This window comes from Gymnoscopelus microlampas, assembly GCF_963454915.1.
Source record: "Gymnoscopelus microlampas genome assembly, chromosome: 6".
NCBI classification, from domain to species: domain Eukaryota; kingdom Metazoa; phylum Chordata; class Actinopteri; order Myctophiformes; family Myctophidae; genus Gymnoscopelus; species Gymnoscopelus microlampas.
The window spans coordinates 49,000,067-49,026,895 of NC_139943.1; the positions used below are offsets into that span (position 1 = coordinate 49,000,067).

Genomic DNA, 26,829 nt, shown 5'->3' on the forward strand with positions numbered 1-26,829 from the left:
TTGAGCCACGGGTCCACCGTTTGATGAGATTTAGACTCTCAGACCCCAAGACTTAGAATACTTTGGTATCGTTGGATACGATTTTGTCCACAATTCCATGCTGTATTGATGTCACTGTGGTACCAATAGGAGAGATAACAGGCAAACGTTGATCAAAATAACAATTCTTTAATTAATGAATGCAGATGTTTAACAATAATTTAACTCTTGAGAGCGTAAAATTATTTTTTTATTTAAGAGTTACTTTCAAGAGTTAAAGATCTGTTAATATAGCATCACAATAATTTTAACCACTTTAAGCTTTTATACTTTGGCTATTCAAAAATATCAGATCTACAAGCTCATAGCATGGCACCAAGTGCCACGCAATGAGCTTGTAGATCTGCTGCCTTATACATATTTTTTAAAGCGAACATTTGTACATCAAATCTTTCTTACAAACAACGAAATATTTTGAGATGGGGGTCCGCGGCCAAAAACATATCATTTTGGGGGTCCTTGACATGAAAAAGTTTGAGAACCACTAAAGAAGTAGACCTCTCGTCTGCTTCTGGTGCAAGTGAAGCCTAGATAAGCCAGAGACATTGTCCGTCGCACATTTGAACTAGATACTGTACATCATATTCTCAACTCTCAAATCCTATATCCTATAACTCCAGAGCAAAGCAGTACTACTGGCGCAACAATGCTCTGTGTTTTTTGCTTTGGTCCAAGCTCTCCGAGGACTGCAGGCTCCTGCAGACTACTGCCATCTCCTGGTGTGGAGAGTTATTTCATCACGCATGCGCACAACAAGGTGCCATCGGCCGACCGTTTGCAATAGTTTGTGCGGTCTGGCGAACCAGAACTTTTGGACACCCGAAAATCCAACATCATCCGACGTCGGGACCCAACTGCCAGTCTATAGTAGTTTAGTCTGTTTGGTGGAGAGCCACCTTGAGGCATATGCGGTCACACAACGCAGGGTCTATGTTCTACAAAGCAGAGCACTCTTCACGTTGCCAGGCAACCAAGATATGCACCTCAGTCAGTGACAGGCTGCCTGTCACTCACTTTCAGGTCGACCCCCTGGTCACGCAACAGTTGTCTTTAGAGCAGGGGTCTTCAACAGGGAGTCCTCAGATTTACTAAAGGTGGGCTGCCAAATCATTTTTTTACATTAACCACTTTAACCCTAGCATCCCTATTCTGAGGGGAACATAGATCTAACACATTACCTAGTGCCTCGCAGTGTGAGCTTGTAGATCAGCAAATTTGCCCGCGCATTCCGTTCCCATTGAAGTCCATTGCAAAAAGACGGCCACATCGAACAGAATCAAACTCCAGTGTGACCGTACACTGTCAGCCAAAATCAGATTTTTGGCCTATCCAGCTTGGAATCCAGATGGGTGTCTCAGACACTCGATCACTGAAACCAGATTTATAGCCTATACTTATACTTATACTATACTATATACACTCGCCGAAAATAGCTGATCTACAAGCTTGTAGATCTGCCATTTTCGGCAAATGTCTGAATACACAAATCTGATAACTTGCAAACTAGAAAGAAGTGCTCCTCGGAGCACAAGTCTCCGCCAGGCCAGGTAGTAGAAGTCAATATTAGCCAATCAGGATGACATATGGTCCGTCTTGATGACATGGCTATAGAGATCCTGTGTACCAATTTGCATGATGTTTGGACAAAATCTGTAGGCGTAATAGCCAATAGCTAACAAAGTCTCCTGGTGGCGCTATAAAAGGCAGATGTGAAAAATGGCCTCTAGGGAGTGTGCGTGTAAAGTTTCACGTCGATCGGTCCAGTTATAGGTAAAAAACACGAGCCGGCCTGTTATAGCGCCAGCATGAGGCTGATTTGAAAAATGTAGGGTAGCATGCGTGTAAAGTTTACAGCAACCGGACGATGCGTTCATGATTTGAGGCATTTTGTTCAAAACGGGCCACTTTGGAAGCCAAACTTAGCCAATCAGGATGGAAAATGAAAAATCTGACAGATCTGTCTTGATCACATGACTGAGGTTAATGGGTACCGATTTGCATGATGTTTGGACTTTGATTGATTTGCAAAAATCCGCCTCCTGGTATCGCTATAACAGGCCGATGTGAAACATTTGGGGCAAAGGTTCTGCTCTGGCCTCCAGGGAGTGTGTGTGCACAGTTTCACGTCGATAGGTCCAATGGTGCCGGAGATTAGCTGTACACAGACGGACGGATGGACGGACGGAGGGACAGGGGGAAAAACATAGTCTCAGACAATAACAGTGTGGACAGTCAGTACTAAAAATCAGATTTGAGAAACTGCAGTCTGAACAAAGCCTATGAGAACTGCACCGCCACACACCCACACCCACCCACACACCCACACACGCACACAGTCTGTGCAGTAAAAAAAAGAAAAAAATCACACCCACTAAGTGTTCCTCATAACATAATTTCACTTTGTTCTTCTGCAAACAGCCTGCCAAAGGCTGTCACATTTCACACACTTAAGCTGCTGTCTATTTTTTTTTAGTTTGTTTCCCCCCACAGGAATAGAAATTAAGCATGCATTTAGACTGCCATCTCCCACACTTATGAAAGCATATTTGAGCTTCATCTGACACATATGCTATGCATTAGGGATAGACCCTTATGATAATGAGTTTTTCTAAGCAAAGCTACAAAGCGCTTTACAGACAACCAAGCAATAAAAATAACAACACATTATCAACAGAATAAACAATTTACAGCAGTAACAATTGCCAATTAAAGGCAAATAGTCCTAAGAGAAACACATAAGCAAATTGGAAATGGTGGGACCATATGGATGCTTGAAATAACATATTTGGCCAATACCAATATTTCGTTGCTGTCGGGCAGAAACCTCATATCTCCATATTTTAGCTTTTTGTCTTTTTTCGTTAATGAATGCCCAACACAAAAGTATCAAAAGTAGCAGATCTACAAGCTCGAAACACGCCGCAAAGCGACGTGTTTCGAGCTTGTAGATCTGCTAAAATATGGAGATAAGAGGTTTCTCCCCGACAACAACAACAAACAATATACATGTTTAGTCAATAAAAACGTCAATCAATCACCTGTGTAAAGGTACACAGGTGAGCTGCTCATGGTTGGTACATCAAACATCATACTTTGTTTATGTCCACATTAATAAGCCACCTAAAAGACACGCACGCACGCACACACGCACACGCACACACACACGCACACACAGATGTCCCATGCAGCCCCATCATGTCCAGATGGTGATAAGCAGCACTCAAAGTAGGCTCTCTAGTCTGGAGAGCAGTTTGGGAGGGAGGAGGGAGGGCCGGCTTTCTTTCTCACCCCCGCTGAGAATTTTCATTAGCTGCCACATTGGACTTCCCACAGAGTTTACAGACCAAAGCGGGGGGGGGGGGGGGGGGGGGAAGTGGTGGCGGTGCCTAATGTGGATGCATGGGGTGGGGGGTGGGGGGTGAGGCATGTGGATAAAGTGGCGTATTAATGTCAGCCGCGGTAATCGCCTTTGTGCGCCAACCACCACCCCCCCCCCCCCCACACACACACACACACACAATCCCCAAACTCCCTCTACAGCAGTGGTTCTCAAACTTTTTCATGTCAAGGCCAAAATGATATGTATTTGGCCACGGAACACCCCCCACCAATCTCAAAAAATGATTATGGCCCAGGGACCTCCAGAAGCAAAGATTTTAGTTAAGACCTGAGGCAATTCTTAAAAAAAATCGAAATCCTAAATCCTAAAAAAAATGTACAAGATTTTTCAAAAATAGCAGATAGCCAAAGAAATCTAAAGTGACACAGATGCGTTCCAGGTCTTAATGGGTTAAAGATGTTCGCTTTTAAAAATATGTAATATTCAAAGATGTGCACAAAATGTTCACGAGTGAAAAAACATATCTACAAGCACATACTGTAGTGACGCGCTATGCGCTTGTATATCTGCTATTTTTGAATAGCCAACGTATAATTGGATAAAGTCTTTAAAATGACTGTGATGCTTGCTGTATTAACACATTTTGCTGGGGACCCCCTGGTACCCCCCCCCCCTTCCCAAGGGCCCCTGGGGACCCCACTTTGAGAGCCAATGCACTGACTACAGTGAGAGCATCAATAGTCAACAGTCATCCAGCTCATTGTCTTTATCTTAAATTGCCTACATTGTTTTTTATGTGTGCGAGTGTGATTTGTACACGCGTGTGTATGCGTAACAGTGCTTTATTTTATTATTGTTTTATCATGGCTTGTTTTTGTGTTTTTATGCCCCTTTGGGACATGTTTTGTGGTTTTGTGGTATTGGGCTATAATAAAAATGTACTCGACATGACTTGACCGGCGTCTGAACCCATTCAAACCACCACAGTACTGTAAGTATCGGCTCTTCGCCCCAGGTTTGCTTTCACACAGACACAGTATCATGTTGAACCTGGGTTGTCAACGTTTCAGAGTTTGTTTGCACTGCAGATATGACATGGTGGTCCATACAGAGAATTTGGCTGAACTTTTCACTCCATCTCAAACCACCGAGCAACACCTAACAACGTGTGGAAGGCTAGCTGTTTTACTGTGTTTTTTTTACTGTGTTGCAACGGCAGGAGAATGCAGAGAATCTAATGAGTTGAAAGTATGCAAACTCATTGCCTCAGAAAAATCAAGTAAAGGTAATACTTATGATGGTGAGTTTAGAGAGTAATTTGCAGTGGTGGAAAAAGTACTCAAATGTTTTGGTCAAGTAAAAGTGTCAATACTGCAATGCAGAAATACTCTGTTACAAGTAAAAGTCTGTTATTCAAATTGTACTTGAGTGAAAGTACAAAAGTATCGGCATCAAAATGTACCAAAAGTAAAAGTAGTCATTATACAAAATGTCCCATTTCACAAGTCTGTGTTTAAAAATCTTTAGAAAATAGCCGATCTACAAGCTCACAGCGTGTTGCTTTGAGATGCGATGCGTTGTGAGCTTGTAGATCTGTTATTTTCAAATAGCCGAAGTATGGGGTAAAGTGGTTAGTGCAATAATAATACAAATCTACTACTGTAAGTAACTAGTAACGAAAGTCTTCAAATAATTATAGCGGAGAAAAAAGTACAATGTTTGCCTCTGAGATGTAGTGGAGTAGAAGTAAAAAGTACTGCAAATTGAAAATACTCCAGTAAAGTCAATTTGTACTTAAGTACAGTACTTGTGTAAACGTAGTTACTTTCCACCACTGGTAACTTGTTCATTCTGAGAAAGCAGTACTTGTTTATTCAGAGTGTAGTGACTTCCCTGAGACGTAAAGGACACACTGTTGTCTCATTGTTTTCTTGTCTGGGTGTTTTCACTACAAATAAGTGACAAAGTGAAGGAAGTTTCGTTCCCCACACTTCAGTTAAGGAGAAACATCCACTCGAGTACTCCTTGCCTGTTGGGAGGCTCAGCATGCATGCCAGTGGGACTTACAACTAAGGATTTGTTTTTGTACTTGGCATCACTGTTTTAGATTTTTGTATTGTTTTGCATCCGTTTAGATTTTTGCTGTATTGTACAGCCCTTTGAGCTGCATTTTGATGTATGAAAAGTGTTATATCAATAAAGCTCATAATCACAGCCTATAATTTAGTCTACATTCTGGCAGATTCACTGGATGTATCCACAAATCACAAACCACAAATCACTGTACACATTAGAAACTGTATAAGTGGCTCTGGCTTCACGAACTCTTTCAAGATTTCCAAGTGGGCCCTGATCTAAAAAAAAAAAAGAGTTTGGAACCAATGCGCATTCTATAAGATATTCCTACTCCTCTAGCATCCAGGCCAACTTCTGCCTTTACCATCATTTGATAATACATAGTAGATGATTATATCATCAGATCACAACATAACAAAGAATGACACAGTCATATTATATCAGCTTGTGGCAAGCTAAAACCCTTGAAAAGTACTGTCATGACTTTTGCATCTTACTAAACATTACCAAAAAATACATATATATCAAACGCAATAGTTAAATTAAGGGGCCTTTCACATCTAAAGCTCACTAGTGGATTCATTCATGCACTCTTTCATTCATTCATGCATTCCCAACATCTACTGTAACTGTAAACATGAACCAAAAGACATAGTAAAAATGTGTACTACCTAGTCTCTAATAATCTAATCATTTAACTAGGCTATTGTATCTGCTGACAACGTCATCAGATGGGCCATGGGGGAGGGGTGCTCTCGGCAAACTGTGTTATTTGGGCCATTCATCAATCAAATAAAACCTGTTTCGATTATTGAACCAACTGATGCACATTTCCGTCTTTATGCTGGCAGTTGTGATCCCATAGCCTGAGAGGACGTTCGGGTGAACACGTTGCGCTGACTGATTCAGTCACTCAGTCAGTGACGACGCTCTTACACCCGTTCAGAGCATGGGAAGGCATTGCGGACTCCCCATTAAAGGACAGCCAGTGAAGAGAAAGTGATGAAAAAGTGGCGAAAAAGTCACTGCTAGCGTAGTGACCGCATATAGACCAGCTTGTGCTTCACACAAGCTGGTAAAAACAGCTTTTTTTTAGCTTGCCAATAAAAGCATGTGGTTACTTACATGACAGACACGATGTCTCCTCTCTGCACTTGGTAGTTCCTCACACTCCATCGGTTCAGAAGCACTATATCAGATGCAGAGATACCCTCGGGGTTCAGGGAAGGCTTTAGGAAGACAAGACAAGACACACACACACATGTTGGTTTTGTAAACTTTTGGGTACACTGCACAATTTGCACTGACTTACATTCATTCAGCCAATGATGTTGAACCCCCCCCCCCCCCCCCCCCCCCCCCGTAATGGATCGCATTGGGAGCTTGTAGATCAGCTATTTTCAAATGGCCTAATGTAATAATAATCAAAATCTACAAAGTAACTAAAATGTACAGATATTGGTCATTGCACGTACTCCTACAGCCTGGGGCGGCACCTGTCAGCGGGGAATGTTGGGCGGGAGGAGTAGTCCTCCCGGTGGGGGCTCCTCACTCAGTAGGATGCAACAGCAGTGACAACACAGAAATGTGTGTGTGTGTGTGTGTGTGTGTGGGGGGGGGTTGGGGGGGGGATTAATTGGCATAACGACTAAATTGGGGAGAAAAATGGGGGTAAAAAATATTGGAAATACTAAAGTAAAGTTAAAAGCACCTAAAAAATGTGTACTCAAGTACATAGTTACTTTCCACCACTGGTTAGGAACCAACGCTGCTCTAAATGTATCCATAGCTAAAGCTGGGCTCACACACTACAGGGAAATCAGGGAGATTGGAAACGCCCCTCCCGATAGTTGCGGAGGCGTTCCCGCCTCGATGCTTTTAATTTACGCATTTCGTTGCTGTCGGGTAGAAACCCCCTATCTCCATATTTCAACTCTTTGTGTTTTTTTCGTAAATTAATGCCCTACTTGATCATACTACAGCGTCACACACAAATCATCAAAAGTAGCAGATCTACAAGCTCGAAACGCGTCGCAAAGCGACGCGTTTCGAGCTTGTAGATCTGCTACTTTTGATGATTTTGAATTTGAATCCTGAAAAGTAACAGTTTTGGACATATGAGGTTTCCTCCCGACAGAGACGATTTCCTCCCGGGTATAGAGGTACGCATGTACTAAATCAAATCAAACCGTGATATCCCCCTCAAAAATAAATTGAACGCTGCTGCTGTTTTGCAAAAAAAAGCGCCCCATATAAAAATCCTGTCTAGATTTTGCTGTTTGCTTGTGACAGATATGGGTGAGAAGTGCAGTGCTCTGCACTTCATAACAAAGATTAAACAGGCAAGGCCAGAAGGCTATCTATCTCTAACCATTTCCTCTGTCAGGATGATGGTTTGTATTGTAAATGGTTGGAAAAATGGGGACATTTCTGGAGATGGGGGGGAAAAAAATAACCTGTGTGTACAGTACAATGTAGTTATTATTTAGTCACAAGCTCTGGGTTAATATGTTTCCATTGGTTCAATATTGATAAAAATCCACAGACACATATAAACACTTTCACTTTTTTCTTCTTTTTTTTAAAGTAGTGAAAATAGCAAATCTAAAAGGTGACGCATTGTGACACGTTGTGGGCTTGTAGGCTCATTTTGATTACTTTTGGAGAAAAACATATACAATCAAGAAGGGCTTTAATTCACACAAAAATGGCAAAACTATGGCAATACAACGATATGGTCTCTGTCGGGTGGAAACTTCATATGTCTAAAACTGTTACATTTCAGGATAGAAAATAGCAAAAGTGGCAGATCTACAAGCTCAAAACGAACTTGTGGATTTGCTATGGATCTGCTACTTTCAATGCTTTTGTGTGACAGGGGTCTTCAACGACTTTCCAGCCAAGGACCCCTTTAGCTTAGACAGAGATGAAGCACGGACCCCCACTACATATTGCTTAAAATTGTGTTGCAGATTAAACTTTCATCGATAGCTTCATAGACTTGTTCAAACGCATCTGTGTAACTTTTTGATTAAAAAGCATTAAAAAAGGATAAAAAGCATTATTTTACACTTTGGCTATTCAAAAATAGCAGATATACAAGCTCGTAGCGCGGCACTCTAACATTTGTCCAAATCTTTGAATATATATATTTTTAAAGCGAACATTTTTAACTCAAATCTTTGCTTCTGGGGGTCGTTGGAACAACATATTTTGAGATGGGGGTCCGTGGCCAAAAACATATACATTTTGGGGTCCTTGATATGAAAAAGTTTGAGAACCACTGATATAGCAACGTAGGTTTTTTCAAAAAACTGTTGGGATTTAGAAGACATTTTGTAGAATCGGAACCTCAGGTCTTACTGGGTTAAGTTCCAGTTGAGTGTGAAACCTGGCCTTTGCTTTGCATGTCATGTGTGTAATGTTTTGGGCAGTTGGTGGTTTGAGCAATTAGTTGTGTAATGTTTTGGGTGGTTGGTTGTGCAATTCCTTCCCACACACCCACATTGTTGTGTGTTGTCACTGCTGCTCTTGTATCGTACTGGCTCACCAGCCAGTGAGGAGCCCCCACCGGGAGGACGTAGAACCTCCGTCCTACTCCTCCCGCCTAACACTCCCTGCTGACAGGAGCCGCCCCCAGCCCTGGGTAGGAGTACTAAGTAAATACTTGGTATTTACCCCAAACACGGGCAAATTAGCTCTATGCACAGCAGCCATTTTGGAGAAATGTGATACCAATGATACTAATGAAGGCACTGTTCCATTCTGGTCAAACAGAGTCAGGGTGCTGATATTGTGCATGTTGGCTCACTAGAAACACTAGTGGGTCTCAAAGTGTGGTCCAGGGACCCTCATGGTTCCTTGAGAGGGTGTAACTCTGAGAGTGTACAAATGGAACCAAATAGACCCTCCCATTTGGTTCCATTTGTACACTCTCAGAGTTATGGGGGTCCTTGAAATTAAAAAGTCTGAGAACCACTGTGCTACACTAACTGGAACAGAGCCTTCATTAGTGTCATTGGTAACACCTGTGAAGGAAGTCCATTATGGCTGCTGTGCATAGAGCCTATATTGTGTTCGTATTCGTACAGACACTCGACAAAGACGTTTCTTTTTATGTTTGAAAGTGTCTGGAGGTTCCTGGCATAAAACCTTTTCATATGGGGGGGGGTCCGCGGCCAAATACATACGGGGGAAAAAGTTGGAGACCTGACTTCCTCCACAAACACCTCCACCCCTGCATTATTATCTATTACAACTTATCCATGGAATATGTACTGTATTGTGTGACACTAGACACAGGACAGAAGCAGAATGGATGCCATTTCACGCTTGTCAGAGTAATTGACACCATATCTCTTATCTGTCTGACGAAAATAAAATATTCTCTATGAGTGCTGCCAGCCAAACAAAATAATGTATCTGTTATAGCTGGGATACACTTTATCATTAGTCACTTTTTTTAGCATACTAACACGCTGTGTTGTTCCAGAGCTTGTGAGCTTGTAGATTTGATTTTTTTTTTAATAGCCAAAGTTTAAAATAGTGGTTTAAGTGGTTAATGTATGTTTTGAAATAATACTCTAAATCTAAATCTCTAACTGCGATGTAGAGTTTTTTGAAAAAAATCTAATAAAAAATGTTTCAAGATTTTTCAAAAATAGCAGATCTAGAAATCTAAAGTGACACAGATGCGTTCCAGGTCTTAATGGGTTAAGTAAAAGTACCAATACTGCAATGTAGAAATAAAGTAAAGTCAAGTTTTCAAATGTATAAAACTAGAGGTGCGGCTACTGTATACGTTCATTGCAACAGCGGTGCGCGGAGGCGAAAGCGAAGGTGAAACGTAACTTTGTCTTGACGGAGACAGCATGGTCGAGTGACCATCAGTTTGTATTGAGAGAGAGGGGATGAGGACCCGTATGAGAGTAGACGCTGGAGACCCAGACACGCAAACAGCTTGGATATGCAGACAGACAGCCACGCTGCCCACGCAGACAGACAGCCACGCATGCGCGCGACTCTCTATCGTAAATTAGGATGTATAAAAAATCTTTCGAAAATAGCCGATCTACAAGCTCACAATGCGTCGCGAGGATGGCCCAAATGTATATAGGGCTGAAGTGGTTAATGTATGTTTTGTAATAATAATCAAAAACTACAAAGTAACTAGTAACTAAAGTTTTCAAATAATTGTAGTGGAGTAAAGCTCCTTACACACCGGGGGCGATTTTTTTCATGCGAATAATACGTTTTTTTTAAAAACCTTATAAAGTCAATGCAAGCTTCCATGGAGCGAAAAAACGAAGCGAAAAAGCGTCTTTTAATTATTCGAAACAAGTCCGAATTTTGCGTATATTCACATAATCGCCGGTGTGTAACGACCTTAAGAGGAAAATATTTGTCTCTGAGATGTAGTGGAGTAGAAGTAAAAGTATTGAAAATTGGAAACACTCCAGTAAAGTAAAAATACCTCAAAATTGAGGTAAATACTTAAGTACTTGAGTAAATGTACTTTACACCACTGTCCAGGGGGCGTACTTATACATCAAGCCGCCGTCACGCTACAGAAACAGGGGATAAGACTCCTGACCTAATGGACCACATGGCTCGGCAAGGCTTACTTACTTGGGCCTGGCTACAAGTGAAGGGCCAAGATGAACACGTCTAAAACTCAAAATGCAGAGACGATACACAAGCAGACCATGTCTTTCATCGATTGAACCATGGCGTACACGCAGCTGCTGTGTAATTTCCACAGCATTCTGTTGCACTGGTGAGCAAGTTGTGCCAGGAGAAGATAGCTATTGAGCTCTCATTCCCCGGTACTTAGCAAATCAATCAATAGAGACAGCGTTTGAAACATTGTGCGCTGTTGGTCTATATCGTCTCTGTCGGGGTGGAAACCTCACATGTCCAAAACTGTTACTTCAAGTTCAAAAGCAGCTACAAGCTACAGCTACAGGCTCAAAAGCGTCGCTTGGCACCGCGTTTCGAGCTTGTGGATCTGCTACTTTTGATGCTTTTGTGTGACGCTGTAGTATGATCAAGTAGGGGGTTCATTTACAAAAAAAAACACAAAAAGTTAGAATATGGAGATAGGCGGTTTCTGCCCGACAGCAACGATATCATCAATGTCAGGTGGAAACCTTGTATGTCCATAACACAACATGTGTTTTGTGTTTTGTTGCAACACTCTCGGCTTGTACCACAATGTATGGGCATTAATTCACAAATTAAAAAAGCTGAAATAATGGAGATACAAGGTTTCTGCCCGACAGCGTCCATATCGTTTAACGTCTCCGCGGCGGTGCATTTGCCAGACTCTTGTTAGAGCAGGCCTTTCAAATAGGACCAACCTGTCAAATTATACTTTTGCAATAACGATCGTGTGGACACAACCTTTCCAGTATCATTTATTTTTCTGTGCTTAAAATTGTGCTTTGGGGAGAAATTACATTACCGTTCAATTTTCTCTTTTTGTGAGACTTGGATTTGTTAGCCAGACATCTCGCACAAGAATAACTGTTGTACATTTATTAAAGCTGCACTATGTAACTTTCCTCTTCTACCGTGGATTTGAACCCGGTTTCCTACGCAAGTGCTGATATTTTTTTTACCATTGAGCTAATAGAGCCTGCCTGCTTGCTCAGGGGATAAACTGAATCTTGACCATCAGGTCAAAATTTGTGTCAGATCCTGTGTCTAGGTGAGACATGACCTTTGACACGATCTAAATGTCTCAATAGAAGAGCAGGGAGACAAAATACAACCACCTCAATTGTATAAGTTATATTGTATTAACATTAACTCTAAACAACAAACAACAAAATAAATTACATAGTGCCGCTTTAAGTCTAATTTTGAGGTACTTTACTTGAATATTTCATTTTTTTATACTTCATACTTCTACTCCAGTACATCAGGTCATCAGGTAACGATCATGACATTTTATTTGACGATTAATTGTTGGGACAAATAAGTAAAAAAATATTGCAATAATCTCATATAAATGTGATCAGGCAATTATGTAATAACTGTGACAGACCTAGAGTGACTCAACAACAGTCATATGGTGGCTTTTAGGTATTTGCTTATTATTAGTCAGTAGTTCTCAAACTTCTTTGTGTCAAGGACCCCCAAATTGATGTATATTTGGCCGCGGACCCCCATCTGAAAATGTTTTGTGGCAGGGAGCTTTGTGTTTAAAAACAAATAGCAGATCTACAAGCTCATAGCGCGGGAGTGGAGGAAGTGCTCGTATATCTGCTATTTTATAAGAGCCAAAGTATAACATATGGTTAAAGTGGTTAAAATTATTGTGATGCCATATTAACAAAATAATTTTGCAACCAAGTAACCCTGGGGGTCCCCGGACCCCACTTTGAGAACCACTGCATTAAGTAACTGCCATACATTGTGCCTGGCTGTAAGTGTCCCACTCAATGATCCAAACGTTTGATTTACATTTTATATAAATAACAAAACCATTGGCCTCGGTGTGAAAGCCATTCATCCAAACTGTCTGCAATCCAAAGCACACCAATTAACCCGAGAAAACAATGCATGCTAAACAGTCACACTCTGCATTGTGCACAACTCTGGGGATTTCACTGTTTCCATCCACTTGGCATTTAGATCACCCTATAGCCTGTACGAGGCATGTTCATTTTTCATTTCACCGTTATTTATTCGGGAAGGTCAATTGAAAGCAAGCTATTTTCCAATGATGCCCTGATTGCGGTAAACACAGCATAAAATGAAACAAAACAAATTACAAGATAATAGACGTTTCAGAATTTCAAAGAATGCAAGTACCGACAGATCTCAGAGTGTTTTTCACAAGCTGTTTAACCTATTAAGACCGGGAACGTCATTTTTAAAATGTCTTTGGCTATTCAAAAATAGCAGATGTACAAGCTCATATCTGCTATTTTTGAATAGCCAAATAATTCTAATAAATGACACAGATGCGTTCCCGGTCTTAATGGGTTAAAGCGAGGAAGTGAAATGAAGTTCTCGAGTTTTATAAGTGATTGCGGACAGGTCCACATGTGAGGGGCATAGTAATGAAAGGCGGCCTTACCCAGCTCAGAATTAACAGTGGGAATGTTTAAAACCAAGTAATCTTGCGAACGGGTCTGGTAATTGCAAAAGTTTTAATAAGCTGTTAAGATAATTAGGCAATTTCTTAAGTAAGGCTTTGTAGATAATAAAAAAAAACTATCTCTCTCCTCAGAGCTAATGATGGCCAACCGACCTTTTCATAAAGCCTACAGTGATGGGTAAGAAAACCATCTCCGGTTATAAACCGGAGGGCTGAGTGTTGGTGCGTGTGCAGTGGCGGAAGACGTTACCTAAGCAGCAATGTCACAATGTAGAAATAGTCTGTTACAAGTAAAAGTCCTGTGTTCAAATTGTTACGTGCGTAAAAGAGTACAAAAGTATTGGCATCAAAATAATACTTACAGTATCAAGGTAAAAGCACTCAGTATGCAGAGTTTTTCAGTATAGTAGATAAATAGTTTATCTAATAGTTAAAATCTTTGGAAAATAGCCAATCTAATAGTTGTGAGCGTGTTATGTACATCAATAGATTAAGTATAAATAGGGGGCTTAATTGGTTAATTAAGTTTTGTAATATTAATCTAAATCTGCAAAGTAACTATTAAATAAAGCTGTCAAATAAATGTACAACATTTGCCTCTGACATGTAGTGGAGTAGACATTTTAAAGTATCAAGAAACGGAAATACTCAAGTAAAGTAATAGCGCCTTGACATTTTACTCAAGTACTGTATATGACTTTATAATATAAAGTGTTTCCCAAACACTGCCCTACAAGCTCACAACGCAGCGCATCGCAATGCGTTGTGAGCTTGTAGATCTGCTATTTTCACTAGTTTGGGTCCCAGGGAGACATCACATTTCTCTTTTGGGTCTCGAGCTAAAACATTTGGGAAGCATTGCTTCAGATCAGTGTATGTGAGTATAATGGTACCTGCATAGAGGCTCCCTCTACTCGTGCTACGTAGGCCAGTCGGTCCAGCACGGTGACAGTGACAGGCACGGCCACAAAGAAGCCACTCACAAAGGCCTTGAGGTACCTGCGGCCAGCCCCCGCCTGATGAGACATCACCTGTATGATAGGGAGAAGGGACAGTTATTACATTACATTACATTACATCAGTGGCTCTCAATTTTTTTAATGTCAAGGACCTCCAAATTGATGTATTTGCCCACTGACCCTCATCGGAAAAGGTTTTGTGCCAACATAAATTATAAATGTGGTTAAACTGATTGTGATGCCAGGGTAACAGCTTTTGCTGGGGACCCCCTGGAACCCCCCTGGGGGTCCCCGGACCCCACTTTGAGAACCAATGCAGTACAGTACATTACATAACATGAATGCCCGTCCCACCCTGCTCCGCCCCTTGGAAATAGCATGATTTCCAGATTGAGAAGCGAAGAGAGAAAAAAATAAAATCAGCCAAACGGAGCGAATCAGTCTGGATTCCAGGCTACCACATACCTTCATTGTACAGTATGACAAAGCGGAAAATGACCGAATATATGTCAGGTACTGCATACCGTATCTATTGTATCATTCAATAGCGGTAAAGGGAAAGTGTTTGTCAAAATGAAGATCGTCATACTTTGAACAGTAGAAAATGGCTGTTTGGTGGTGTTATGCTGTATGCCATGGTGTATTTGACCCATAACTATACATCATGATGCTGAGCGTACTTGTAACTTTGCATTTTAATACGACTTTACTTGCCTGTCACGGTAAAGTGACCTTGAGTGTATTATTGCGATAATATTATACCACAGTTTACTTATGAATATTTATGATTACGAATGGAAAAGCAAAACAAAAGCTCAAACTACAGCTGGTGGTGGCAGCGGTGGTGGCAGTTGACTGTAGGTTCCAGATAAGGTAAGGGTGGTTGTGTGCATTTGGAGTGAGTGTCATAAGGGTGCAATACAAAACATGAAGAGTGGGGAAAATAACTCTTTGACCCCGTGGGGTCACGGAAGTGACATCAGGAGTTCTGTGCTCTAGGTCAGTGGTTCTCAACCTGGGGGTCGCGACCCCCAGGGGGGTCGCCAAATAATTCGGGGGGGGTCACCAGATTTTTGGGTGAATGTGAAAAAAAAAAGAAAAACAGTTTGTTTTTTTTTTGTTTTTTTAACAAAATATTTTTTTATGTTATTATTAATTCATGTTTTATCAGTTAATTGACTAAATTCAAGATGAAGATATTTCATTATTAACATTAGGAAAACATTTTTAATGTAATATAATACATAATTATCAAATAACCTATTATAATTAAATAACCTAACCCTAACCCTAACCCTAAAACCGAAATAAAGTAACGAAAAAAAGGGAAAAAAACAAACCCAATCAACCCAGAACCGCAAAAAATATTCGCGCGCGCGAACGGGCATGCGAGGGGTCGCGAGAAATAATGCCACTATTTTGGGGGTCGCGGCCTGAAAAGGTTGAGAACCCCTGCTCTAGGTTCCCAAACTTTTCAGCCTGTGACCCCCAAAAATAATCATATTTGAACTGGGACACCCCCCGCCCCCCCCCCCCCCCCCCCACCCTGACAAGCACTTAGAATTGTAGGAGTTGACGCATTGCATTTAGTTTGACTCTGTTCCGCAGATAAATATTGTGAAATTAGCCAAAACTACAAGCTCATAACACCTTGCAATGTGAGGCGTTGTGAGCTTGTAGATCAGCTATTTAAAAAAAAAAATCTCTTTCTTGGGTAATATTTGACCTCTTGGCCAATGTTTGAAAATTGTTTATAGTATAGTTTGTTGGTTACTTTGACTGAGGCATTAAAAAGGTCTTAATTTAAAAGTCTTTACATTGTCATTTTAGAAATGTGCAGATACCCTGTATACACTAATACTGTATGTTGGTTTGTTTAGTGTTGAGTGAGAAAACAATGTTGCACGTTAAGCTAATCATCTGGGGACCTCCCCCGACCCACAGGTTGAGAACCCACTGCTCTATACTAGAGCCAGGAAGTTTGACGGGACTATTGGGCTTACCAAGAATACTTTTCAGGATTCAAATTCAATTCGCAGTAGTGAAAATACGCATCGCAATGATTTCAAAGTGAAAGTGTGTCTGTGGGTTTTATATTGCAGTGGTTCTCAAACGTTTTCATGTCAAGTACGCCCCCCCCCCACTGGAATAAGGAGATTTTAGACTGCAGGAGCAGCTCTGTTAACCCCCGCATCCCTGTGATAATGATTTAGATATAGAATATAGATGATATATAGAATAGAATATATTGAGATAATGATTATTCTGGAATTGGTTGCTTTCATTGCTGTTTCCTCAGCAGAAAACCATCCGTTCCTTTTCTTCATTTCAATGGATTAAGTAAAGGCCGTCTGCCAGCCTGCAAATGGATGGATCATGGATGCTAATATTAATAATTCTTATCACAAAATGCCTAGTCTCAGTAGTCTGTACTGTCATATATCTCACGTGAGTAGCAAGTACTGTACTCGACTATTCCGCCAAAAATTAGAACAGTACAACTGTACAGGACAATAGGGCATGTGAGAACGCCTCTCCTACTGCAAAAATGCACAAAAAGCTGTCTTTTATATTGTGTTTTTTTAGTAACAGTGTCCTGTCACTAACTGCATGGCATAACATAAAGGCCCACGTACTGTATGTACCTTTCAACCTTGCAGGCGTGATTCAGCCGGTGGAGACAGTCGTGGGTTTGCCAACCCGGTCCCGTACGTTCCAAAATCACGTGTCAAGGACCCCCAAATTGATATGTATTTAGCCGATTACCGCCATCTTAAAAGATTTTGCCAGGGACCCCAGAAGAAAAGATTTATGTAAAAAAAAAAAGTATTATTCAACATTTTCAAAATGGATGAAGTGGTTAAAATTATTTTTGAAAAGTAACAGTTTTGGACATACAAGGTTTTCACCCAACAGCGACAATATATTGGTACTATTTAAGAAAATGCAGTAGTGAAGAACATAAATGAACTTAACAAGCCAAACAAACAAAATAATCCTGGAAGGGCTATTTTGCTGCTGTCAGGCTGAATCCTTGTAAGTCCCAAAACCTTGTTTTAATGTATTTAAAAAACATATTGAATAGTAGTGAAAATAGCTGATCTACAAGGTACAAGCTCACAACACGTCACATCGCCACACTCTGTACAATGAAGTATAGGGTATTCATTAAAAGAATAAAATAAAACATAAAAAGTTGTGATGAATGAATGAATGAAGTAGGATATTAAAAAAAAAATATATATATTTTTTGAAATATGGAGATACAGTTTACACAGTCGACCATTATGATCACAATTGTCCTTTTATCCGAGCATAGCTTGAGAACTGTAAACAGCTTCCTAACAGCATCAAGCCCTAGGGGATGTTTTAAAACAATGCAACTGTATCAGCAAGATTACGGCTGATCTTCTCCACTGATGATGTACAGTAGCACCCTACAGTATATAGATTCAATTTAGGTTATTTGCATTAATTCCCATTACAGATAAAATCACCCCAGACGTGATTATCCTATTGTGTCTGAGGAAATTCATTGTCATTCATGCAAATTATGAGATGAGATGACAAATATCAAAACTTCAGTGAACTTATATCGTTAGCCTCATAGCATAATTGCCTAATATTTTTAAGGTTTTCAGGAGAGACAAAACAAAACAAAAAAAACGTTCTGCCTAAGCCATCTAGATCAGTGGTACTCAACCTGTGGGTCGGGACCCCCAGTGGGGTCCCCACATGATTTTGGAGGGTCCCCAAATGATAGTGAAGTGACAATTTAAGGAATTTTAATACCTTAAAAAGAAAAAAGAAAAATGAATGAAAGAAAAGAAAAAGACCATTACAGCAACAAAGGTAATCAACAAACTATACTACAAAACATTGGCCAAATTGTCAAATAATATAAGATACACGCCGAAATTGTGAAAAGTCAAAAGTCAAAACTGAAATTGAAATTGTCATTTTGTAATGTAACAAGCATTCTGATTGGCTTAGGACATAGGCAATAAGGCACAAGGATGCAGCAGTGTTACAGGAGAGTAGGGCTAGGCAAAAATGACAATTTGACCAAAAAGTGAGGCAATTATGTTATGAGGCTAACGTTATACACCAGTGGTTCTCAAAGTGGGGTCCGGGCAGCAAAATGTGTAAATACAGCATCACAATCATTTTAACCACTTTATCCATTTATATGTTGGCTATTCAAAAATATCAGATGTACAAGCTCACAGCATTTTGAATAATTTTGATAATTGTTTTTCACATAAATCTTCTCTTCTGGGTGTCCCTGGGAAAACCTTTTCAGATGGGGGTCCGTCACCAAATACATATAGATTTGGGGGTCCTTGACATGAAAAGGTGCTTTATATGATAGATATAATTGCCTGTTTTGAGAATAAAACATCTCAACAGTTTTTTCTTTTATTGTTTTACAATATTAGTCAGATAACACAACTTGTCTTTTAACAATAATCTTGACACAATTGGTATGAATGTCTCGGGTGGGTCTGCACTTTGTGGAACATAAACTTCTGAACAGGGCCATTTCTAAAGGTCACAATAGCTCACAACAATGTGAAGATTTCAACAAATGACCCCCTTAAATGGACCAGGACAAATATCATAGGGGAAGCCTCCTTCAGATGTTTGATCTGACTTAAGAATTATGAGCCTAAAAGAAAAAATGCAGTCACGCTGACAACCGTGGGGGAGAGAACATCTGCTAAAGCCTGATATGACGTAGAACTTGTAGATCAGCTATTTTTATACGAATAAATCATAATACGTCATTTTTCATAAAACTGCATACTTTGCATGTTTCGTGTTTCGGAAAAGTAGGGCATTTTTTGTAGAAATCTGGGGTAAAAAAATATATACTGTAGACTCAGAGGTTGAAAACTGGGGATGCGAACACTTAAAGGGATAGTATACCCTCAAAATGACTTTTTTCTATCCATTAGTCACCCCATGGGGACTTGAATTCATGGATATCTTTTTATTTTTGTCACATTCCTAAGCCAATAATTTGATATTAGGTAGGCAGCGCCGGTCATCAAATTATTGGCTTAGGAATGCAAAAAAAGAAAAGAAATCCATGAAATCGATAGAAAAAAAGTCATTTTGGGGGTGAACTATCCCTTTAAGACTGGTCTCTGCATTTAGTAAGGGTGAAATATACCATCTGCTGCCTTTTCTCAAAGGCTCAGGTGCACATCGTTGTTGTCGGGCAGAAACCTGTTATCTCCATATTCTAACTATTTGTATTTTTTCGTAAATGAACGCCCTAAAGCATCGAAAGTAGCAGATCTACAAGCACGAAACGCGGCGCACGGCGAGTCGTTTTGACCTTGTAGATCTGCTACTTTTGATGCTCTTGGATTTGAATCTTGAAAAGTAACAGTTTTGGACAAATGAGGTTTCACAACCCAGACGGAGACGATATGGTCTGAGCCAGGCAGGGCTGACTGAGAGCAGATTCTTAATTACAGCACAAGGGCCTTCGGGGTAATTAACAGGGAGAGGGGAGAATCCGCTGCCTCTCCCACTTAACAATTGGGCGATATTCCTTAAACAGCTGACCGGCGAGCAGCAGTTAAAAGGTTTTAGTGATTTGCTCAGGGGCAATTAAACAGCGCTCGTTGAAGAGGGGGAAAAGTACATCCCAGTCACGTCCCCCCGCCGTCTCCCCTCGTGAATTGTCAAAACATCTGGTCTGGGGATTTAAAAACGGCCATCTCTGGGCTTCGAGCCCATTAACCCATTACGCTAATCGCGCTCCAACATTTTGCAACTTAACGCCACAAAGAAGATGTGCCCCTTGTGGGCTCAGACAATTGGAGCGTCTGAGTTAAGCTGCTTAAAAATACGGAGTGGAATGGAGGGAGACAAGAGAGAAGGCCACAAGTGTTTTGTTTTTTTTGGAGCACTTGGAGCACCCGGCCACGACATTGAGTAGAAGGCATAAGAGTAATAATAATAATTGCCTGCACAATGTGATCTGCAGGGGAAGCTACAAGCCGTGACTTTAAAACTAAAACTATGAAAAGACATCATAGTGTCCATTGTATAGGCACCAATTAGACACATTTCTACGATTTTTGTAGCCCATTTTTTCACCCAGTGCCAATTGCCTAAGCTGTAATCCTGGGCGTACCTACACAGGGAGACCATGCAAACTCCACACAGAAAGGCCCTTTAGCCAACCCCACCTGGTGACGCGGAGGAGAGGACACGCCCCCAGCGCCCACAGCATCCCTGGTGGGAATCGGACCCAGGACCTTCTAGCTGTGTGGCGACAGCGCTACCGACTGCGCCAAAACGCCAAAGTGTGATAGGATTTTTTTTTGACATTAACCTCTTGAAGTTACCCTACCATCGCTTTTTTGTGGCTCTGCAAGGCGTTATGAGCTTGTAGATCGGCCAAAAATAGCTGATCTACAAGCTCACAACGCCTCGCAGAGCCACAGGTCAAGTTTACTAAGTATTGAGGGTTTATGGTTAAATGTCTGAAAATACACATCAACATGAATCCAACATATTAATAGAAAAGATAGTGTAAAATAAACAAAAACATGAATTTACACAACACTGATGATAGAGCTGTCGAACAAGTCTACAAAACCATCTATGAAAAAGTTTAATCTGCAACACAATTCTTGTACAATATGTAGTGGGGGTCCCTGCTTCAACTCTCTCTCAGCTGAGAGAGGTTCCTTGGCCTGAAAAAACTTTGAAGACCCCTGGCATGATCGCTAACAAGGTAATCGATAGCAGCTTGTAGCCCTACTTTTAACCCTTTAAGACCGGGAAAGCATCTGTCATTTTAATTTGTAACCACTTTAACCATTATCTTATACTTTGGCTATTCAAAAATAGCAGATATACAAACTATACGAACTTGGAGATCTGCTATTTTTTTTTATCATGAAAAGTTGTGCAAATCTTTGAATGTATATATTTTTCATAAGCAAACATTTGTAACTCAAATCTTCGCTTCTGAAAGGTCCCTGGAACAAAGTATTTTGTGATGGGGGTCCGCGGCCAAATACATATCATTTTGGGGGTCCTTGACATGAAAAGGTTTGAGAACCAGCCACTGATATAGCAACATATGTGTTTTCAAAAAACTGTTAGGATTTGGGAGACATTTGTTGAGACATTTAACAGTTACAAATGTTCGCTTGAAAAAATATATACAGTATATTCAATGATAAAATGATTTGCACAGCCACAAACGTTCACGATTTTCCAAAAATAGCAGATCTACAAGCTCGTAGCGCGGCACTCGGTGCCGCGCTACGAGCTTGTAGAGCTGCTATTTTTGAATAGCCAAAAGAAATCTAAAAATGACAGAGATGCGTTCCAGGATTGAATGGGTTAAGAGCTGTTCTAGCTGCATGCTGGCGACTTGAAGAGAAAAGAACCACAGTCTTGACGTTCTGCATCATCAGAGAGACAAATCCCATTTGTGGAACACTAGCCTGGCCGGTGCAGGCCTCTCTCCATCCTGTGAGCTTACAGTCGGAAAAAAAACTGACACCTCTCCTCCAATAATCACCTTAGTTTTGGCTGAGCGAGCATCGGTTACGGCTCACATCACACAGCTCCTCCCCGTCAATGAATACATTTTGGTGTGATTAGTGTAAAGGGATTACTCACTGTACGGCTTATTTTATATAACAACCTCCGTGTCAAAAAAAGTTATGCCCGGTTATGTCACACCACCGCCGCCGGCTAAATAGGCTGTTCCGACGTGTATAGCTTGGAGGTGACTCACACACTGACACTACAGCAGTGGTTCTCAAAGTAAAGGGTCCCAGGGACCGCCAGGGGGTCCCCCCTTGGGGGTTCCAAGGGGGGTCCCCAGCAAAATGTGTTAGTAATATAGCCATGTTTTATACTTTATAATAACAAATCTACAAACCTGTAGATTGTGTACTTTTGAAAATGTTGAAAACATCTTGAATTATTGTTTTATAATTATTTTTATTTTTTGAACACAAATGTTCTCTTCTGCGGGTCCCTCCCTGGCACAAATCATTTTGAGACAGGGGTCCACGACCAAATACATTTCAATTTTGGGGTCCTTGACTTGGAAAAAAAGTTTGAGAACTGCACTGCACCAGAGCAGACCCTCTCAACCCTGTTTCATTAACATTAGGGCCACGGAACCCCCCCCCCCCCCCCCCCCCACTCCCACCCCCATTTGAAATAACCGTGATAGTGATTTGAAGTCATACTGTATCAGCCACCAGCCCTATAGGATAGAGGAGCTATAGGACAGAGCCAGAAGAAGGAGGCGAGACGCGCAGGCAGCCATTAAAGGACCCTGGCTGCGCTGTGGAGCCAGCCAGCTGCTATTTCCCCATCTGCATCAGACAAGACGAGTCTCTACTTTAACCCATTAAGACCGGGAAGGCATACCGTGTCATTTTCCATTTTTAGCTGTAACAACTTTAGCTATTCAAAAATAGCAGATCTACAAGCTCGTAGCGTGGCACCGAGTGCCGCGCTACGAGCTTGTAGATCTGCTATTTTTATTTTTTTAATCTTGAACATTTTCAACTCAAATCTTTGCTTCTGGAGGTCCCTGGAACAAAACATTTTACAAATGTTCGCTTTGAAAAATATATATATTCAAAGATTTGCACACATTTACACGATTTTTCAAAAATAGCAGATCTACAAGCTCATAGCGCGGCACTCGGTGCAGCGCTATGAGCTTGTTTTTGTATATCCAAAGACATGAGCCATGAGGTTGTATTTTTGAATAGCCAAAGACATCTAAAATGACCCAGATACTTTCCCGGTCTATAGGGGTTAATTAAGCTCTCATCAAGAGAAATCAATCCGCTGCCAGAAGGCCCTCAGTGTGTGTGTGTGTGTGTGTGTGTGTGTGTGTGTGTGTGTGTGTGTGTGTGTGTGTGTGTGTGTGTGTGTGTGTGTGTGTGGGGGGGCCTCTAATGGAAGCAGGCTCTTTCATATTGATAATAATGGGATTCTCTAATTAGTGCTTTAGTCTTGTCTTCTAGGGACGAGGAGAGAAAGACCTCTGTTTAATTCCAATACAAGAATTCTCGCCCCAAAACACGCTCACCCCGGTTCAACATTCCGGCGACATCGGGACAGTCGCCACCAGGTATTCAGAAACGTAACCTCAGTAAAACTATGCATAAACCTGACCTTATTCCTAAACGTAACCTCAGTAAAACTATGCATAAACCTGACCATATTCCTAAACATAATCTCAGTAAAACTATGCATAAACCTGACCATATTCCTAAACGTAATCTCAGTAAAACTATGCATAAACCTGACCTTATTCCTAAACGTAATCTCAGTAAAACTATGCATAAACCTGACCTTATTCCTAAACATAATCTCAGTAAAACTATGCATAAACCTGACCTTATTCCTAAACGTAACCTCAGAAAAACACAGGGGACAGGGTTGTCACAATCATGAAATTTTAGTTGACGATTTAATTGAACATTGGGACATGGGAAATATGAATAAAAAATGTAAGAAAAAAAAATAATTGGAGAAGGAGTTCTCCAACTCCTTCTAACGCTATGGACCAGAGCTAATGGACCCCAAAGATGCATCGGCTAATTTCAAATAGCCGCTGGTCATATAAGTCACATAGTCGCTTTGCAGAGACCTGTTTTCATAGACCTGGTTACTTATTTCTCTCACAAAAGCTGGCAACACTGATCATACACTTCAGGGTCTACATCAGCCTGTGCTGTTTAACTGAATGGCTGCGGCAGGAATGTAGCCTGTTAAGTCACCTGAGGACACACCAGCGTTCCACACTGGAGGAAAACCTTTCCACTGTAAACTATGTGACAAGAGTTTCAGTGTGTTATATAATCTTAGGGCGCGCTCCCACCGCACTTGTATTTTTCACCTGTCGCGCAGACCTTGTGTTTATCCGCTCTATACGACTTGTCCATTTGAAGCATATAGCTGCTGGAGGCAGGAGCTGCTTTTCCCCCTCTGTCCAAACGGGTGAGACGAAGGCAGACCGTCCCAAGACTCAGGAAGCAACATGGTGCTCAAGGCAGAAGTCGGTGCGGGCTACGGGGAGGGTCCTGAAAGTGAGTGACAGGGGGGTCACTTCCGTTTTTTAGAATCCGCTGGCTGCAAAAAAACTGTGGCCGCGAACAACCTGCGCTTAACAGCAGCCAACCATGTTTTATTATAATGGGGTTATAATAAATGGTCTAAAGGTGAACGTTTTTTAGACTTGATTAGCTGTTTTTTAAGTGTCTATAGCCCGAAAAATGCTCAGTGGGCACTCAGTCGATTCATCAGAGAATAACCAGCACTCCTGGTACTTTTTAATAAATAAGCACGGGCATACACGACACGATTTGGCGTTCCTCAGCGTGTATCAGAAAAAGAAAGCGGTTAGTGGTGTTGTTTGTACCAGGGTGGTACTGATAGACAGACATGAAGAAGACAAGGACTTTAGCTGCTGTTCATGGTTGTAAATAGCCACCGTGACTCAGCAACACTGTCAATCTCAAAGACACCTGACTTAATTTATTGTTATTATTTCTTTCATACATTTTTATCCCACAATTTTTGTAACCCATTTTTTCACCTAGTGCTACTGCCTAAGATATAATCCTGGGTCATAATCACCCGTCGCTGAGATTCGAGAGACGTTTGTACCGTATCGTGTTGTACCGCCAACTTAACTTAAACTGACATTTACTTAAAGCTATACTAGGTAACTTTTACAAAAAAGATAAAGTTAAATTGTATATCTTTTGTGAGTGGCATATGTTTCACAACACCCACTCCATGAATTTCACCCCCGAAAGCCTTTTATGAACATATTTTCTATTGAAACGGTGGTGGGGCTCCCTTCCCGCGAAAATGACGTCATCCGGCAGGAAAGGGAAATGCACCGGTTTCCTGTTTGGCCAGGAACTAGCACGCTATTAACAAAAAGGAATCTCATGCTGTTTTTATGGTATTATAGGATTTGAAGATGGATAAACAGCAGCAAAAGAAAGCAAAGCTCACAGTAACTAAAGCTCCACTGGCTAAGAGAAACAAATGGAATTCTGGGTAATGCAAGACTCAGCAATGGACCTGCAATGACGGTAGTGACCAGCAGAGGCTACTAAAAATCATTTTTTTTGGACCTGCCTCGTACTGCTTTAACTAATTAGTAAATGGTAAACACATGAAAATGAAAAAGACATGGCGTGGCTTCCATGTGGATCTCTGCCGTCATGGTGAGGTTATATTGATGACATCACTCTTTCCCAAATATGGAGGGGGCGGCAGCCTGCACACATTGGTGTTGCTAGGCGTGCATGGCAACCAATTATGTTGTGAGTGAGGTCAGACCAAAGCTCTGCTCAGCATATATGACGTGTGAAGTTTCTTTAGACTTCCACTTAATTCCGATGAGACCAGAAGATAGTTTGTCCACAAACAGTGTTGTGAGGGAAAGGGATGCTGAACTTTGGTAGACAAAGAATACAGGGATATAGAAGAGAGAAGACACATTTTCCAGCCTCAACAGAACCTACGACTCCGTCCCCTGCTGCCATGTATAAGACCAGCTTTGAACATAAACCGCCACTCCTGGAAGGAGTGTGGTCCCTCCAATCCTCCCAGACTAAGCTCTCCTGTTCTGAGTGTACCTTCACGTCTCATCCGAGCCACGACGACGTCAACTGCCAAACTCTGAGGAATGGAAAAATCTGCTCAGAGGCCTGTCAGCAATTAGTCAGCTCTGTAACCAGCCGGAGACAAGCAGACACAGACCCACCAAAAGCTCAAAGTCATCAACGGCTTACCAAGATTTTAACTCAACCGGGACATGTAAAGAAAAATCTGATGAATTACACTGGAAAGAAAACTCACATCTGTAAACGGTGTGCCAAAAGTTTCAGTAAGTTAATTCACCTGAAGACACATGAGCGTATCCACAGTGGAGAAGAGCCTTTCCAATGTAAACAGTGTGACAAGACTTTCAATGCGTCAGGTAATCTGAACAAACACCAGCGTGTCCACACCGGAGAAAAGCCTTTCCACTGTCAACAATGTGACAAGAGTTTCAGTCAGATAAGTACCCTGAATACACACCAGCGTATCCACACCGGAGAAAAACCTTTCCAATGTAAACAGTGTGACAAGAGTTTCAGTCATAGAAGTACCCTGAATACACACCAGCGTATCCACACCGGAGAGAAACCTTTCCAATGTAAACAGTGTGATAAGACTTTCAGTGTGTCAGCTAGTCTGAACAAACACCAGCGTATCCACACTGGGGAAAAACCTTTCCG

The 26,829-nt window shown here is 41.2% G+C and overlaps 1 protein-coding gene across 1 annotated transcript in view; it reads right to left on the reverse strand.

The window, feature by feature from the left end:
- The window catches only part of immp2l (inner mitochondrial membrane peptidase subunit 2), a 200,963-nt gene that overhangs the window by 159,637 nt on the left and 14,497 nt on the right, over positions 1 to 26,829 (reverse strand). Inside the window, exons 3-4 of the mRNA XM_084059820.1 lie at positions 14,456 to 14,593; positions 6,581 to 6,684 (exon numbers count right to left, since the gene is read on the reverse strand). Of these exons, the coding sequence (XP_083915946.1) occupies positions 6,581 to 6,684; positions 14,456 to 14,590 (239 nt within the window). The 5' untranslated portion in view covers positions 14,591 to 14,593. The remainder of the gene's footprint in view (positions 1 to 6,580; positions 6,685 to 14,455; positions 14,594 to 26,829) is intronic.